Here is a 13890-nt window from a genome sequence, read left to right on the forward strand (position 1 = left end):
TTTCTGTCTTCAGTTCACAAGTCAATCTACAGGGCATGTTCAAGCTATATTTCAACCAAAAATAAAACAACAAAGCATCAACACAAACATTTTTATTGAAAAATTTCATTATACACCACCTTTCAAAAGTTTGGGTTCGGTAAGTGTGGCAAGCAGAGCGGGACCGAGAGCTCTGGGAACAGAACGAGGCTGGTGCCGCAAGCGATAATGAGCGTCACCTGCACCCCACACCTGACGCAAATCCCACAGAGGAGAGAGGACCAGGCCTGTTCTTACGTTGTGTTGTGTTTTTGTTTGTGCGGGAGTCATCTGTGGGGTGCTGTCGCTTTACCTCCGTTTTGTAGTGTTTACTTTGACATTAAAGGGTATGTTGAATGTTTGCCGGTTCCCGCCTCTTTTTTCCCTGAACTTGAATGTTGTTACAAGATTTAGTTATTTGAAAAAAGTCTCTTTTGCTCATCAAGGCTGCATCAAAAAACAAAGTTTTGTCATGAAACTCAAGATGGCGCAGGCTGGGAGATCCTTAACTCGATCTGCTTGCAATCACATCATTCTCTAAAGGGCACAGCTGATTGGTTCCGGCTGTATCAGTAGCCTATGAGCTTGCTGCTCAACCTTCAATTGCTGGTCAGCATTTGCTATAGCAGTTGCAGTGTGCTTTCAGAAACCCTCCACCTTCCCCAGCTCACCCTGTTTAGATCTGCAATGGGTAATTCATGCATGCTATTGTACAGCAGCAGCATGTCTCATTTGCTCACAGCAGCAATAACAGCTGCATCAGCAGATATATATTCCGGCAAAAAGTAATTATTGCTGTTAAATTTGTGAGAAACTGATTTGGGATTTATCCTGAACCAAGTTGCAATATTTGGAAAATCTGCTTTTTAATGGATGATGGGAAAATCAGCCTGGGGTTTTAGATAACATGTTTGCTCAGCCTCCTTAGGCATCATTCTGAAGTCAGAGACAAGTGTTTATTTGAGAGCTGATGAACTTTGATAAAGAACAGTGGGACTAAGCCGAGTCTGTGATGATATCAGCACCGGAGCATCACATGAAAGCCTTTCAAAGGATTTAACATGTCTGAGAGTGCCAGAGTAAAGCTGAAAAAGAATTTCAGCAAAGATTACAAATAATTATTAGTACTTACAATGTGTTTGATGGATTATTAAAATGGTAACTCACCAGGTACAGTAATTGGAATTAAAACTGCAGTCAGCTCCCTTTGAAGCATTCATTAATAGTGTTTTACATTTATGGTTTCATTTTTATATTTAAAGGATTAGTTCACCCAAACATATAAAGTCAGTCATCATTTACTGACCTTTAAAATGTCTCACATCAAACTTCACTGGTTCTTGATAGCTAAAATAGAAGGCCATATTTTTTAGTGAGTAACCATTTTTTATTGTAGGCCATATATCAAACTTCACGTGTTCTTAAGAGCAAAAACAGAAGGCAATATTTTTTAGTGAGCAAACATTTTTATTGTAGGCCATTTGACTTCAAAAGACTTGCAAATACATGCTTTAGTTAAATTGGTTACTTTTACGGTGCCTTTTTTTGTTCACAAATCACAGTCATGAAAAAAAAAGACCTTCTGCTAAACATCTCCGATTGGGTTTCCGTAGAAGAAACATAATCATACAGGTTTGGATCTACACGATGGTGAGTAAATAATGACTGAGTTTTGATTGTAAAGTGCTTTGGGTGTACAGTAGTACATACGAAAGCGCTATATTAATGCCTCATTCATTCATTAATAATGGACTTTATTTTCATAATGCACACGTTGCTGCAGATTCATCGGTGATATATAGCATTTCTTTAACAAACTAACATTATTTCTTGCTCTATGAATGCAAGATGAATTAAAAACAAAATTCACGTTAAAGGGCTTCATCGCTCTTCACAATCAAAGGTGTGCTACAGCGGTCACATGCAAAAATTAAAGGTGTTTGGTGAATATGCTAAATGTTAGGAGGATATCTGTGAGTTAAGAAGAGACAAGACACCTCCACAAAACGCTGTTGCACTTTCAACGGAAGCCTTTAATCTACAAGCACACCACATTCACACAGTTTTTCAGGAATCTTTTATAAAAAGAAGTCTGTGGGCGAGGTGAGTAAAGCTAAAGACAGGAAGCCGGCTGTGAGAGGTGTTCTTCTCATGAGACGAATGAGTTCAATAAAACTTGCTTTGAATGAATTTGAGCATACATCCCTGCTTCTGAGTGTGTGACTAGTTTTCCTTTCAAGAGACTAAAATTAGCCTAAATCTACACCAACAGAATGAAAAGAAGTGCTCAGTAAGAAAAGAAGAACTTACGTATATTCAGGAAATGATTCATAGATAACTTTCAGCTTCAGCGCCTCCTTTATATTTCCAAATTCTGCTGCTGTTAAAAGACTCAAAGAAAAACTGACCATAAGGTTCTGGCAGTTCATTGTGTTAAAAGGATTGAAAAACATTATGACCACCAGTTTATATAAAAGTTCTACAACCAGGATATAAGATTTTTTTAAAGTAGAGGCAAGGAAAAAGAGGGCCAAGGATCCAAGTGTAGCGTAGTTTGTTCAAAATACACAAAGAAAATCCAAACAGGGAACGGGAACATAATCCAAACAGGGAACGAGAATGCAACAGCTTTACAACATATGCAAAGACAATGATTGAAGACTGACTAAAACATAGGGCCATATAAACGTGGGGAAGCTTACAAGATAACAAGGAAACAAGAAACACCTGGGGATACAATCAAGGGAACCAATGAAACAAAAGGGGCTTAGTTGAGCAGAGTTCCCCTGATATGATTGTAAAGCGCTTTGGGTGTACAGTAGCACATGTGAAAGCGCTATATAAATGCTTCATTCATTCATTAATTCATTAGGTGGTGCATGGGACCACCAAGGCAGAGCAACAAGCCAGGGCGGAGCTGGCAGAGCATGGAGCCAGAGCGGAACCAGCAGAGCAGGGGGACACCAGGTGATGGAGCAGGGAACTAAGGCGGAACTGACAGAAATGGAGGGCTGGCCAAGGCGAGCAGACCGAGCAGGGGACCACCATGCCGAAGCAGACGGAACCAAAGACCACATGGCGGAGCTGAAGACCTCCAAGACGGAGCAGACGGAGCTGAGGACCAACATGGTGGAGCAGAAAACCTTAACAGCCTTCATATCTGTGACAGAGACGAGCAGACACGGTATCCATGGCCGTGACAGATCGGGCAGATGGCTCAGAGGGAGCTGTCGCAGACACCGCCACCTCAGGATGCGCTGTGGAAGATGCTGTCACATTGGGAGAAGTGCGTGTGGCCAAACACACAGCATAGCAGTGACCATTCCTGAAACCACCTTGGACAGTGGGATAACCTCCCTGACCACCGGACTAGGAAGAGCTGGACTTGGGACCACCAAACTTAGAAGCACTGGAACCACTGGTATGGTGGTCATGATATCCAAATACTGTGGTGTAGCAGCCATAATGACAAAGGACTCTAGTGTGGTGGCCGTGATGGTGGTGGACTGTGGTTGCCATGGTGGATACTGAGGGAGTGTTACGTTCTGTTCCCCCTCAACGACTCCCACAGTAAATGCAGAGCCAATCAGCTGCAATATATATGGTTCTCAACTGGTGGGTGATGACCCAAGAAACGAAAATAATGTAATTCTGTGTTTTTCTGATGAGGCTTTTATTTTGAAAAACATGGATGAAAGCTGTTGACACTTCTGCCAGACACAGTTTAAGTAAAGAGTGCATGAGAAAAAAATGTGTTGTCCTTATTCCGTATCTGCGGTCAGATGAGATGCTGTTAGGCTATATGTCAATTGCATTATTCTAACGTTATTTTAACCCTCTGAGGTCGGCTATCGCGCGGGCGATAATGACTGAAAAAAGCACAAATGTCAGAGCATGTCAGAACACCTCCAGGACCCCAAAAACCCCTTAGACCTCAGAGGGTTAATGTCTCTCACCTAAGAAACTTCTAGAAATTCCCTGTCCTATCAGCTGTGGTAATGTACTCATAGTGTGCACTCTTCAATTGCATGCGCCAATAATCAGGATCAGTGTCCATATGTTTTTAACTGTTCATGTTAGTATTGTGTATTTACCATGATAGGTGTCGTTTCAGTAACCCTTAAATTCCAGTTTATTTTCACTTTGTTCATTTGGTATATTTTTAAATGAATGTGGTAGCTCATACCAACTTACTAAATTTATTAACAAAAACTAGTTTGGGGACAAGTATTTAATTACCTTTCCTTATAGTGTTTATTCTTCAGCATTAGTCATATTCTTACAATTGATGTGTATCTAAAGTGGGACAGTACTTTTATATAGATCATAAAACGAATAAAACATATCAAATTTACTAAAACTTAAACTAAAATGTATATATAATTATAAAAGCTAATTCAAAATATGAATAATATAATACTAAATAAAAAAATAAAAAAAATAAAAACTCCAACACTCATACAATGGAACTGCCTGGAAAAGAAAGACAAGACCCTGGTTAGATATAGAAGAACTGAAAGAAAACAGAATAAAATAGTTTCAATCATCAGTCTCAATCATTTCAATATAATAAAACACAGTATTTGAACATGAGAACAAGGTTCCTGTACTCCGTGTTATTTTGAAATGTTTTAAATGTGAGAAAAATTAAGGACTGAGGAAGCAATCATTGTAATGAATCAGCATGAGGTCTGTCGCATGTTTATGGTGAGGCATTATCAACGATACACTCAGGTGACTCTCTCACTCATAAATGAAATACATTATTTCCATTGCAGACTGGCATACATATTGCTAATTAGTAGGCCCATCTGAAATAAGCAGAGATGAGAAGAAAGAGCAGGAGAACTGCTGTGGTGGAAAGCGACAAGGCTGAAGACAGACAGCAAGGTCTGGTGAACCTGACTCTGAATATTAATACTGCATGTGATGGACCTCAATGAACACAAACTTCATCCATCCATCATGTTAAAAACATGGTTCTTCCCATCATACCCTTAGTTCCAAAGCTGAGTTTGAACAAGACATACAGGATATACTTGGTATCAAACAAGAAAATGTGTATAATTTAATTGACATAATACAAAGTTCTGTCATGAAATTCTAGATTGTGTAGACTGATAGGTAACTCAATTTGTTAGCGATCACATTGTTGACTACATAGCACAGCTGATTGGTTGCTAGTGGATCAGCAGCCAATGAGCTTGCTGCTTAACATTCAAATATGTGGCATCGTTTGCTGATAGCAGTCTGCATCGCGCTTTCACAAACCCTCCTCCTTCCCCAGCTCCACCTGATCTGCTATAGGGGTTATTTCATGGATCCTATATGTGCAGCAGCAGCACGTCTTACTTGGTCACAGCAATGCCTGTGAATGTATTGGCAATAGTCTCTATACTTCCTCTGTAGCAGCAGCATTAGGGTAGCAGATCTATTCCACCAAGACCAAATACATTAACATTGCCATATCCATTACCATACCAATCTCTCAGAGTTGTCATGACAGAAATACACTACTATTCAAAAGTTTAGGGGTCAAGATTGGTGGAAAGAAATTAATTTTAATCAGCAAAGTGACAGTAAAAACCTTCATAATGTTAGCGTAGAATTCTAGACGCACCCTGGTGGCAGCAAATGTAATTTGCAGCCAGGGTCGTCTAGCAACTCTCCGTTGGCTTGCGAGCTGGAAAAACCAAACTCTAGTCAGGCCAAACACATCGTGTATAGAGTCGTTGGGCGGGCTTAACATAATGACTGCATAATCAACATAATTCCGCGTGAATTCCCTGCTACTTGATAACAAAGAAGATGGCTATTGTTGCTGGAGAACAGTGGTCTTTCAAATCGGCTTTGGCCGCGACTCTGGAAGACTTGGAGTTAAGCTTTTCTTTAAGAAAAGAACAAAGAACGACACTGAAGTTGCTCTGACTACATCACCTTCTTCGTTGCTCTGGTTGGTTGTAGCGTTATCCTATTACGTGCAGAGGTAATTTGAAAGACAACCGTTTATCCCACCCCTCGGATTGAGCCCTGCCAATGGTGTGTTCCCAGACCCAACATCTTGATGTGGGTCTGGCTTGTCAGGCTATCAACATGTTACAATAGTTTTTGATTTAAAAGAAATGCTGTTACTTTCTATTCATCAAAGAATCTGGAAAACAATACACAGAATTATTGAGCAGTACAACCATTGTCAACATTGATAATATGAAACGTTTCCTGATATTTCAAATCAGCATAGTACAATGCTTTCTGAAGGATCATGCGACACTCAAGACCGGAGTAATGGCTGCTGAATATTCAGCTTTGCCGTCACAGGCAGTAATAACATTTTAAAATATATTAAAATAGAAAATTAACTGGTTTTACTATATTTTAGTCATCAAATAAGACTTCTTCCAAAAACATAAATTCTTACCGGTTTTACTTTATTTGGATGGTCCCTTTAACACATTCCGTTGTCTATAAGTAACATTGCACCTACATGTCTACTAACACTCATTAGAGTATTAGTAGATTATTACTAGACTGGTAGGGTTAGGGTTAGAATAAGTTGACATGTAGTTGCAAAGTTACTTATAGTCAGTAGAGTGTCTGTTGGAGGACCATCACAAAAAAGAGTTAGCAGATATTAAGCAGACTGTACACTAATACTCTAATGAGAGTTAGTTGACATGTAGTTGCAAAGTTACTTATAGTTAACAGAATGTTCAAAAGGGACCATCAAAATAAAGTGTTACCTTCTTACCAACCCCAAACCTTTGAACAGTAGGGTATCACACTGCAGTGTGAGTACTGAAAAGGTCAATGATACCTGGAGAAAATTGTCCGTTGGAATTCCCATTCATCTCAACAGCAGCTGGTCAGTAATGTAGCAACAGGGATAACAGTGACATGCTAACCAGCTATACCTCAACCCTGTGTGGATTTAGAGTATTTATTACACAACACATAGCAATTAAAATATTTTACATACTTTGAAACATCACAATACACAGCAAAACAGTTGACCTCATTGGAATATCATGATACTTTGGTTCTAACTTAGCAGTTAACAGCAACAATATTGTTGCATGATTTATAATACTAACCAAGGAAGATGTTTTTTTGATCACTAGAAATGCATTATGATTAATGATGTAAAAACCTATACACAAAATTGGAATGCAGTAATACGTATCCAGTTAAAACTAGATGAACATCTTTAACCACTAGAAAAACACTACCAAATCTTACTCCAACTAGAATAATTTATAAAATAATGAAAACACAGATAAATATAGTCAGTATGTGCGCAAGGTTGAGACTCGTGAACTGTTGAATTTAGATTGTCAAAAGTGGAAAAGTAATTCCATGAAATCTTCATAGGAAATCTCACATTGTTGAACAGAGGTCAACTGGTCTCCGACATTTTGTCATTGTTCAGAGCAGTCCAAGAGGAAAATGTCATTTGTCAGATCCTGAAAGGGTCTTTCAACCCCTTGTCTTTTAACAGCTCAGTCAGTCAGGTAGCATTGCATGTTCCCATAGAAGCAACCTTGGTATTTTCTTTGAAACTGAAATGTTACACAAGAGCCCTGTACAAATATTAAAATCAATTACACATTATATTCCTCTTTCTATTAAAAAGGTACACCAAGTAATCACATGGCTATGTTTGGAATAGCATGCTACCATACTACTCTTAGTACTTCTGTACTATGCATGCAGTATGTATCTTTTACTCATTTTCTGTATGCTTGGAAAAGCCATATGACCCATTACACTTTCTAAAATGTGTAGTAAAAAATCTCTATTTCCCATAATACAATACTTTTTTTATTATTTCCAGTCACATATCAAGATTTGTTATTATTAATTATTATTGTTTTAATAATGATTTGACCAAACTGTCAACTGATATTAACATTAAACTGAAATAAAATTGTAAGTAAATATTGAATTTCCAAAAACAGGATGTCATTCACTGAATTTAAACAAAGAAATACACTACCGTTTAAACGTTTTTTTAAAACAGAAGTCTCTTATGCTCACCAAGGCTTCATTTACTTGATCAAAAAGTCACTAAAACCGGTGAAATATTATTACAATTTAAAATAACAGTTCCTTCAGAAATCCTTCTAATATGCTGATTTGGTGCTCAATAAACATTTATTATTATTAATATTGAAAGTATTATTATGCTGCTCAGCTTTTTTTTGGAATTTTTTTTTTCAAGGATTCTTTGATGAATAGAAAGTCCAAAAGAGCAGCATTATTTTTAGCAGAAAATTACTTAGTGTACCTTTAACTCTCTGGCATATTGACTGTAAAGTAATGATTTTCAGATCCAATGAAGCAACAGCAAGACTCTTAAGTCATTTTTGAAATGTCATTCATTCATTCATTTCACTATAATAATAATAATAATAATAAAAAATGTCTAGACTTGCACTGAGCATGCGTTTAAATGGTTTGTTATCTCATCTAACAGTCTTTACTGTGTGTGTCGAGGTGCCCGTGCTCTTGCCCGCTGCTCTGCCCCAGGTGTGTACCGCCATTTGTGTCCCATTCCCTTCAGTTTCTTCCTCTTCCTGTCGGATGCGCACCACACCTTCTCACAGTACTGCTCCACCCGCTGGAAGTTGCTGTAGCCGATCAGCTGCATGAAATCCTTGTACCAGTGCTTTGAGGAGGCAGAGGGTAGGCTGGGAAAAGGGCAGGGCGGAGGTCTGTGCAGAGAATCGCCTTCCTCCTCCTCCTCTTCTTTATGCAATAGACCCTCAACTTTGCTCTCATTCAGCACCTCCAAAGTGACACGAACCACCATCTGGACAAAGCCGTGCTCCGTGGACTGGCACACATAGACTCCTGCGTCTCCCTTCGCTATTTTAAGGAGCAACAAGCCATGGGGGGTGTGAATCACACGATCATCACCTTTCACCTGAGAAAAGGAGGGAGAAAGACACTAGTATAAAGGACTATCGAATTTATGATGCATATTTTGGTGGTAAGCCACCAGTTAAAAGTGAGTTGCTAGGGTGTTCTGGCTGGTTGCTAGGATTTTTTGGGTGGGCCGACATCGAAGCCTTGGATAAAGCTCTGACGCTTTTATGCTTTTTCAAACATTACATTTCAAGCAGAGTGTAATATAGCTGTTTGTGAACGTAAAACCTAACCAAAGTTTTAAAGATCAAAGTGCACAACATAAATGTATTGTCTCTTAAAAGAAAGAATCGATTCTGGACTGCTGAGTCATCAGCAATTTCAGCCTCACTTTCTGCAAAAACCTATGTAACAATGTAACAAATTGACATAATACCAGGCTATGGTCTTCATTGGCTGCCCGCGAACAAAGCCTACTTTGACCCACACACAAACACTGTAGTTGTAGCTTAGGCCTTCCTGGATAAGTTTGGTTTGTGTTGTCGACATGTTGAGAAGATGCTGTTTTCTGCGCCGCGAATCCACTTTGTATGCACTTCAAAAGGATGAGGACTCGCACCGGAATTGATCAAAACCAACGCCATCGTTGCTGTTTGTATCACTGTGTATCAAGCGCTGAGGAAGCCTCTGGAGCTGAAATTCAGATTTATTCTGGTAATAGGAGTTTTGTTTCTGACACGCACTGTAAGCGGCAGACCAACGAGCTGGGCTGTCTGACCAATCAGAGCAGAGTAGGCTGGCGCAAAAGAGGGTTTCAGAGACTGAATCTTCGAATGAACCGTTTTCAGACTCTTTAAGTTAAGAAATTAGGTTATGTGCAATGTATATTATCAGAAAATTTACATGTTTTTGACTTTGAATCCATGTAACCCTATTACAGGAGATCGCCATAACAAAATTAGGAACAATTAAATATAGCATAATAGAGGCACTTTAATGCAAGACTATATGATTTTTTCCTCATGATTTCTGCTGGGCAAATGATAAATCAAAGTCTGATTGGTTAGAAGAGTAGCAAAATCACTTCTCCTTAACCCACATGATTTGAGGTATAATTATTAACAAAATATAATACTTTCATTTGTCTGTTCTAATGAGTGAGAGCAATAGTTATAGTGATGCTCATTTTAGCTAATACTACTAATACATGTGCCACTATTGGAAGTCTAGTTTACCTTGTTTCTGCAGAGAGATGGTCAGTGACATAGCCAATGTCATTATTCTTCTCTATTTAAGATGAATCATATTTTAAAAATCACTTTTCTATATTTAACAGCCATCTCTCACCAGGGGTTCAGACCATTCCTTGTGATGAAATAATTTCTGAGCCTGCCCATGTGAGCTCTACCTCAATATCATCCAAGTAAACTCGGCATGTTTAAATGTAGAATGCATGTGTGAAGTACAATCTGAATTATTGTATTCAGAAGTTGTTTACTTAGACATGTTTTTGAGACAGACGTGTATACTAATATTTGTTCATAATTTAAATAAATAAATATATTATATAGATATATTTATAATATGAAATACATTATATTTTAGGGGTAGGGATTGTGATAGTATTATATCATGTTAATAAAATATATTAGGTTTTACATAAGAAGAATACAAGTCTATAGTATGTCCTCTTGTAGATGTGTGTTTGTACCTCCTCCATGTCCACGCCATGTTGAATGTACCACATTACAGACGCCTGCAGTGATCGTGGTCTGCATTCCAGTAGGGTACTGTTGTTCTCCACACCGTATACCAGCTTTTCTGAGATGCTTTGTTCTTCTGTAACACACACACCCACATGAACAGCCTATTCCAATAAATTCTGAAGATCTTTTCACCACTGAACACATTCAACATCTTGCAACTTAAATTCTTGATATTTCTCTGTAAACCATGGAAGCATGTTTCTGTCACAGTATAACAATCATTATATAGGCCTATTTGTAGTTACATACATAATAGTAATTGATTTTTTTTGATTGGATTCCATTACATTTCCAGTATCATTAATTTTAGACTTTATTGTTAATTTCACATTTTCAATACATTTTTGCTTCTAATTGAATCTTGTAATGCTTAATATCAGAGCTTATATTAGATGTTAGATATGAAGAAAAAAGAAAGGGAAAATTACTTCCGGAATAAGTCAGCATAAAAACTGAGCGGTCACTGTAACACTCTATTTTAATTTACTGATGTTTGTCTGCTAAAGTAAAAGCACCATCTGCGCATTAAGAGTCGGAGACTCTCATCAACTGTACTGTGACCTCTTCAACTTCCACAGATCTCATCCGCCTCATTTTTCCTTATAAAGCTCCTAAGACTCTAATATCCTTCATTGATCTGGCTATGGCCAGAACATACCTCTAAGCTGAAGCCCATTGCACTGCTGAACCGCGTTGCCATGGCGGATGTCTTGCCGTCTGAAGCGCCTAAAGAATGAAAGAGAAAAATGAGACATTGACATAACCCAGACACAGCCTGCCTGTCTGCCTGCAATTGCCATAATATCATCCTACCGCCCAAGGTTTGTAACAGCACAGGGAGGTGACAGAAATTCAATCAGACTAGCTCCGGTTTTTGTTGGGAACTCTGTGAGTAATGACTCTGACAGGCATTTGGTGCTGATTGTGTGCGACTTGTCTGGCTTTGCATACAAAGTGAGCGTGTGATGGGTATTAATATGGGCGATAGGTGTTAGCATCAATCGCTAACAAGCTCAAACTGATGACCAAACTGAGACAGCTGACAGGCTTTTGAGTCGGGATTAAGCAAACCCTCCCACTCACCCTTTGCTCCGATACGCTCAACACACAAGCGCACACACGCTACTCTGCGGCTGAGTGAAACATCAAAAGAGCTCTCACAAAAACACATACTCTGTGAGTTCTGTTCACTAATGGAAACACTAGGCTGGAACCCGAACAAGATTTTGGTGCAGGCTTACATACATGCACATTCTCAGACACTAATACTGTAGAACTTAATCAAGAAATGCATTAATATCCAAATTTTGCAATGCAAAGTTCATGGAAATAAAACACAATCTCTTTTCTAAATGTCAAGGCATCTCACGTCTTTAATCTTTTCTTATTATAAAAGCAATCTACAGTCTCCATACTTACAGTATATGCACTACCAGTCCGAGGCTGATATTTACAGAGCGCATTTTTATATATCCCCCAAATATCAGCCCTGCCAAATGTGTCAGAGTTATTTGTGTGTGTTTAAGGCAAAGAGATTAAATGTTAAGAAGCACAAGATGTAATGACTCCTGCTACTAGAGGTTTAAAGGAAAAGACTGTCACCCTCAAAAAACACTAATATCTACATACACCTAAACACTCAAAAACACATTATTCATTTACGCAATTACTGTATAAAATAACATGTTAATATTATGATAAATATAGCAAATAAATTAGCTCATGGGGAAATTAAATAATAATAATAATAATTTGAATTCAATGGCACCAAAAAATATTTGAACACTTACATCCACACTTAAAAAATGTCTGAATGTCATTGCATTACATGACAAAATATCAAACCAAGCAGTATTTATTTTAAATGTGAAAACACTTTTAAAGAAACATGTGATCACATATTAGGTTTCAAATAATAATAAAATATATACTGTTAGAAATGAGGTACTGCATTTGAATATTTTCCATTCATTTTGCACAGCCAGAAAATGTCCATAGTTAATGTTATGTACAATTGGGTGAATTTGAGGAGAACTGGCTCCATATCCACTAACAATGACTTTTAAACTGGTTGGTTAAAAGTCATTGCTAAAAATGTCTCAGAAGAGTGAATATAGTTCTGGGAAAAGCTCTAGAATCATATTCCGTTTAGATGTAATGAAATTGAGAGATTTAAGCGAGACTTAAATAATTTTACATTATGTTTTTATATTATTCCATTACCTTTTGCATAGGCTTATAGTTAATTCCACCATAAACGACATTAGATTCAATCATTAAAACATCTCGGGTTACGACTGTAATCCTTGTTCGCTGAGAAAGGGAACGAGAACTGCGTCGAATGACACTTTGGGGGAACGCCCCTCAGCGCAGCGCCTCTGAAGCATGAATGAAACCAAACCAATCCTGATTGGTGTTGCGTCATGACGCAACGTGTGACAGCACATGCGGAAGCTACAAAGGGATGCCCGCAAACAACGGAGTTAGCTTCTGTGATGAAGCAAGCGCTCCCAGGCAGGGGAAGGCAGACTTCCTGGATCGGGGCCCCCAAGAAGAGGGCTCTAGAGGACGCCATGCCTCTGGTTGAATGAGCCCTCACGGCCAAAGAAGAAGGCAAATTACGCACCTGGTGGGTCAAAGATATAGCTTGGACGATCCAGTTGCTGATGGTATGCTTGGAAGCGGGGAGACCCTTCTTGGGTGACCCGAAACACACCAACAACTGGTCGGACTTCCGCCATGAATAGGACCTCTGGATATATAATTTCAGCGCTCTGACAGGGCAGAGCCTACCCTCCTCAGAGAAGTAATGGCCAACAGAAAAAAACACCTTAAGAGAAAGGTTCTTGGCCTCAGCCGACTCCAGTGGTTCGAAGGGGGCCTCGGTCAGCCCTTCAAGAACCACTGCCAGGTCCCATGTGAGAACCCTGGTACGAGCCGCAGGCCTCATCCTCCAAGCCCCATGGAGGAACAAACGACCAACTGCTGTCTCCCCAGAGGCCCATCACCCAGAGGAGCGTGGAAAGCCGAAATGCCAGCTACGTACACCTTGAGTGTGGACGGGGTAAGACCAGCCGAGAAGCGATCTTGGAGGAACTTCAGCACTGAAGCCACTGGGCAGTTAACTGGGTCCACCTCACGCTCTGTACACCAATTGGTGAAGACATTCCACTTTAAGCCGTACAATTTCCTCATTGAGGAAGCGCTAGAGCTGAGTATGGTCTCCACTACTCCTGCTGAC

At 39.1% G+C, this 13890-nt stretch overlaps 1 protein-coding gene and 1 long non-coding RNA gene across 5 annotated transcripts in view; both read right to left on the reverse strand.

Moving 5' to 3' along the window:
• Positions 1-917: 917 nt before the first annotated feature.
• LOC143697050 (uncharacterized) lies at positions 918-2647 on the reverse strand. Its single transcript, XR_013186155.1, has 4 exons — positions 2329-2647; positions 1325-1365; positions 1186-1223; positions 918-1103 (listed from the first exon to the last, which is right to left on the reverse strand). It is a non-coding gene; the product is annotated as an uncharacterized LOC143697050 (long non-coding RNA).
• A 4294-nt stretch (positions 2648-6941) lies between these two features.
• The window catches only part of sema3e (sema domain, immunoglobulin domain (Ig), short basic domain, secreted, (semaphorin) 3E), a 67057-nt gene continuing 60108 nt past the window's right edge, over positions 6942-13890 (reverse strand). For all 4 annotated transcript variants that reach the window (XR_013186068.1, XM_077193653.1, XM_077193652.1 and 1 more), the window contains 3 exons: positions 11308-11375; positions 10595-10722; positions 6942-8941 (listed from right to left, as the gene is read on the reverse strand). Coding sequence is in view for 3 of the 4 variants with exons in the window: in XM_077193653.1 (XP_077049768.1) it covers positions 8495-8941; positions 10595-10722; positions 11308-11375 (643 nt within the window). In the remaining variant the exon portion in view is untranslated. The remainder of the gene's footprint in view (positions 8942-10594; positions 10723-11307; positions 11376-13890) is intronic.

This window comes from Siphateles boraxobius, unplaced genomic scaffold (assembly GCF_051911475.1).
Source record: "Siphateles boraxobius isolate OS27281-9 unplaced genomic scaffold, OSU_SipBor_1 31, whole genome shotgun sequence".
NCBI lineage: Eukaryota > Metazoa > Chordata > Actinopteri > Cypriniformes > Leuciscidae > Siphateles > Siphateles boraxobius.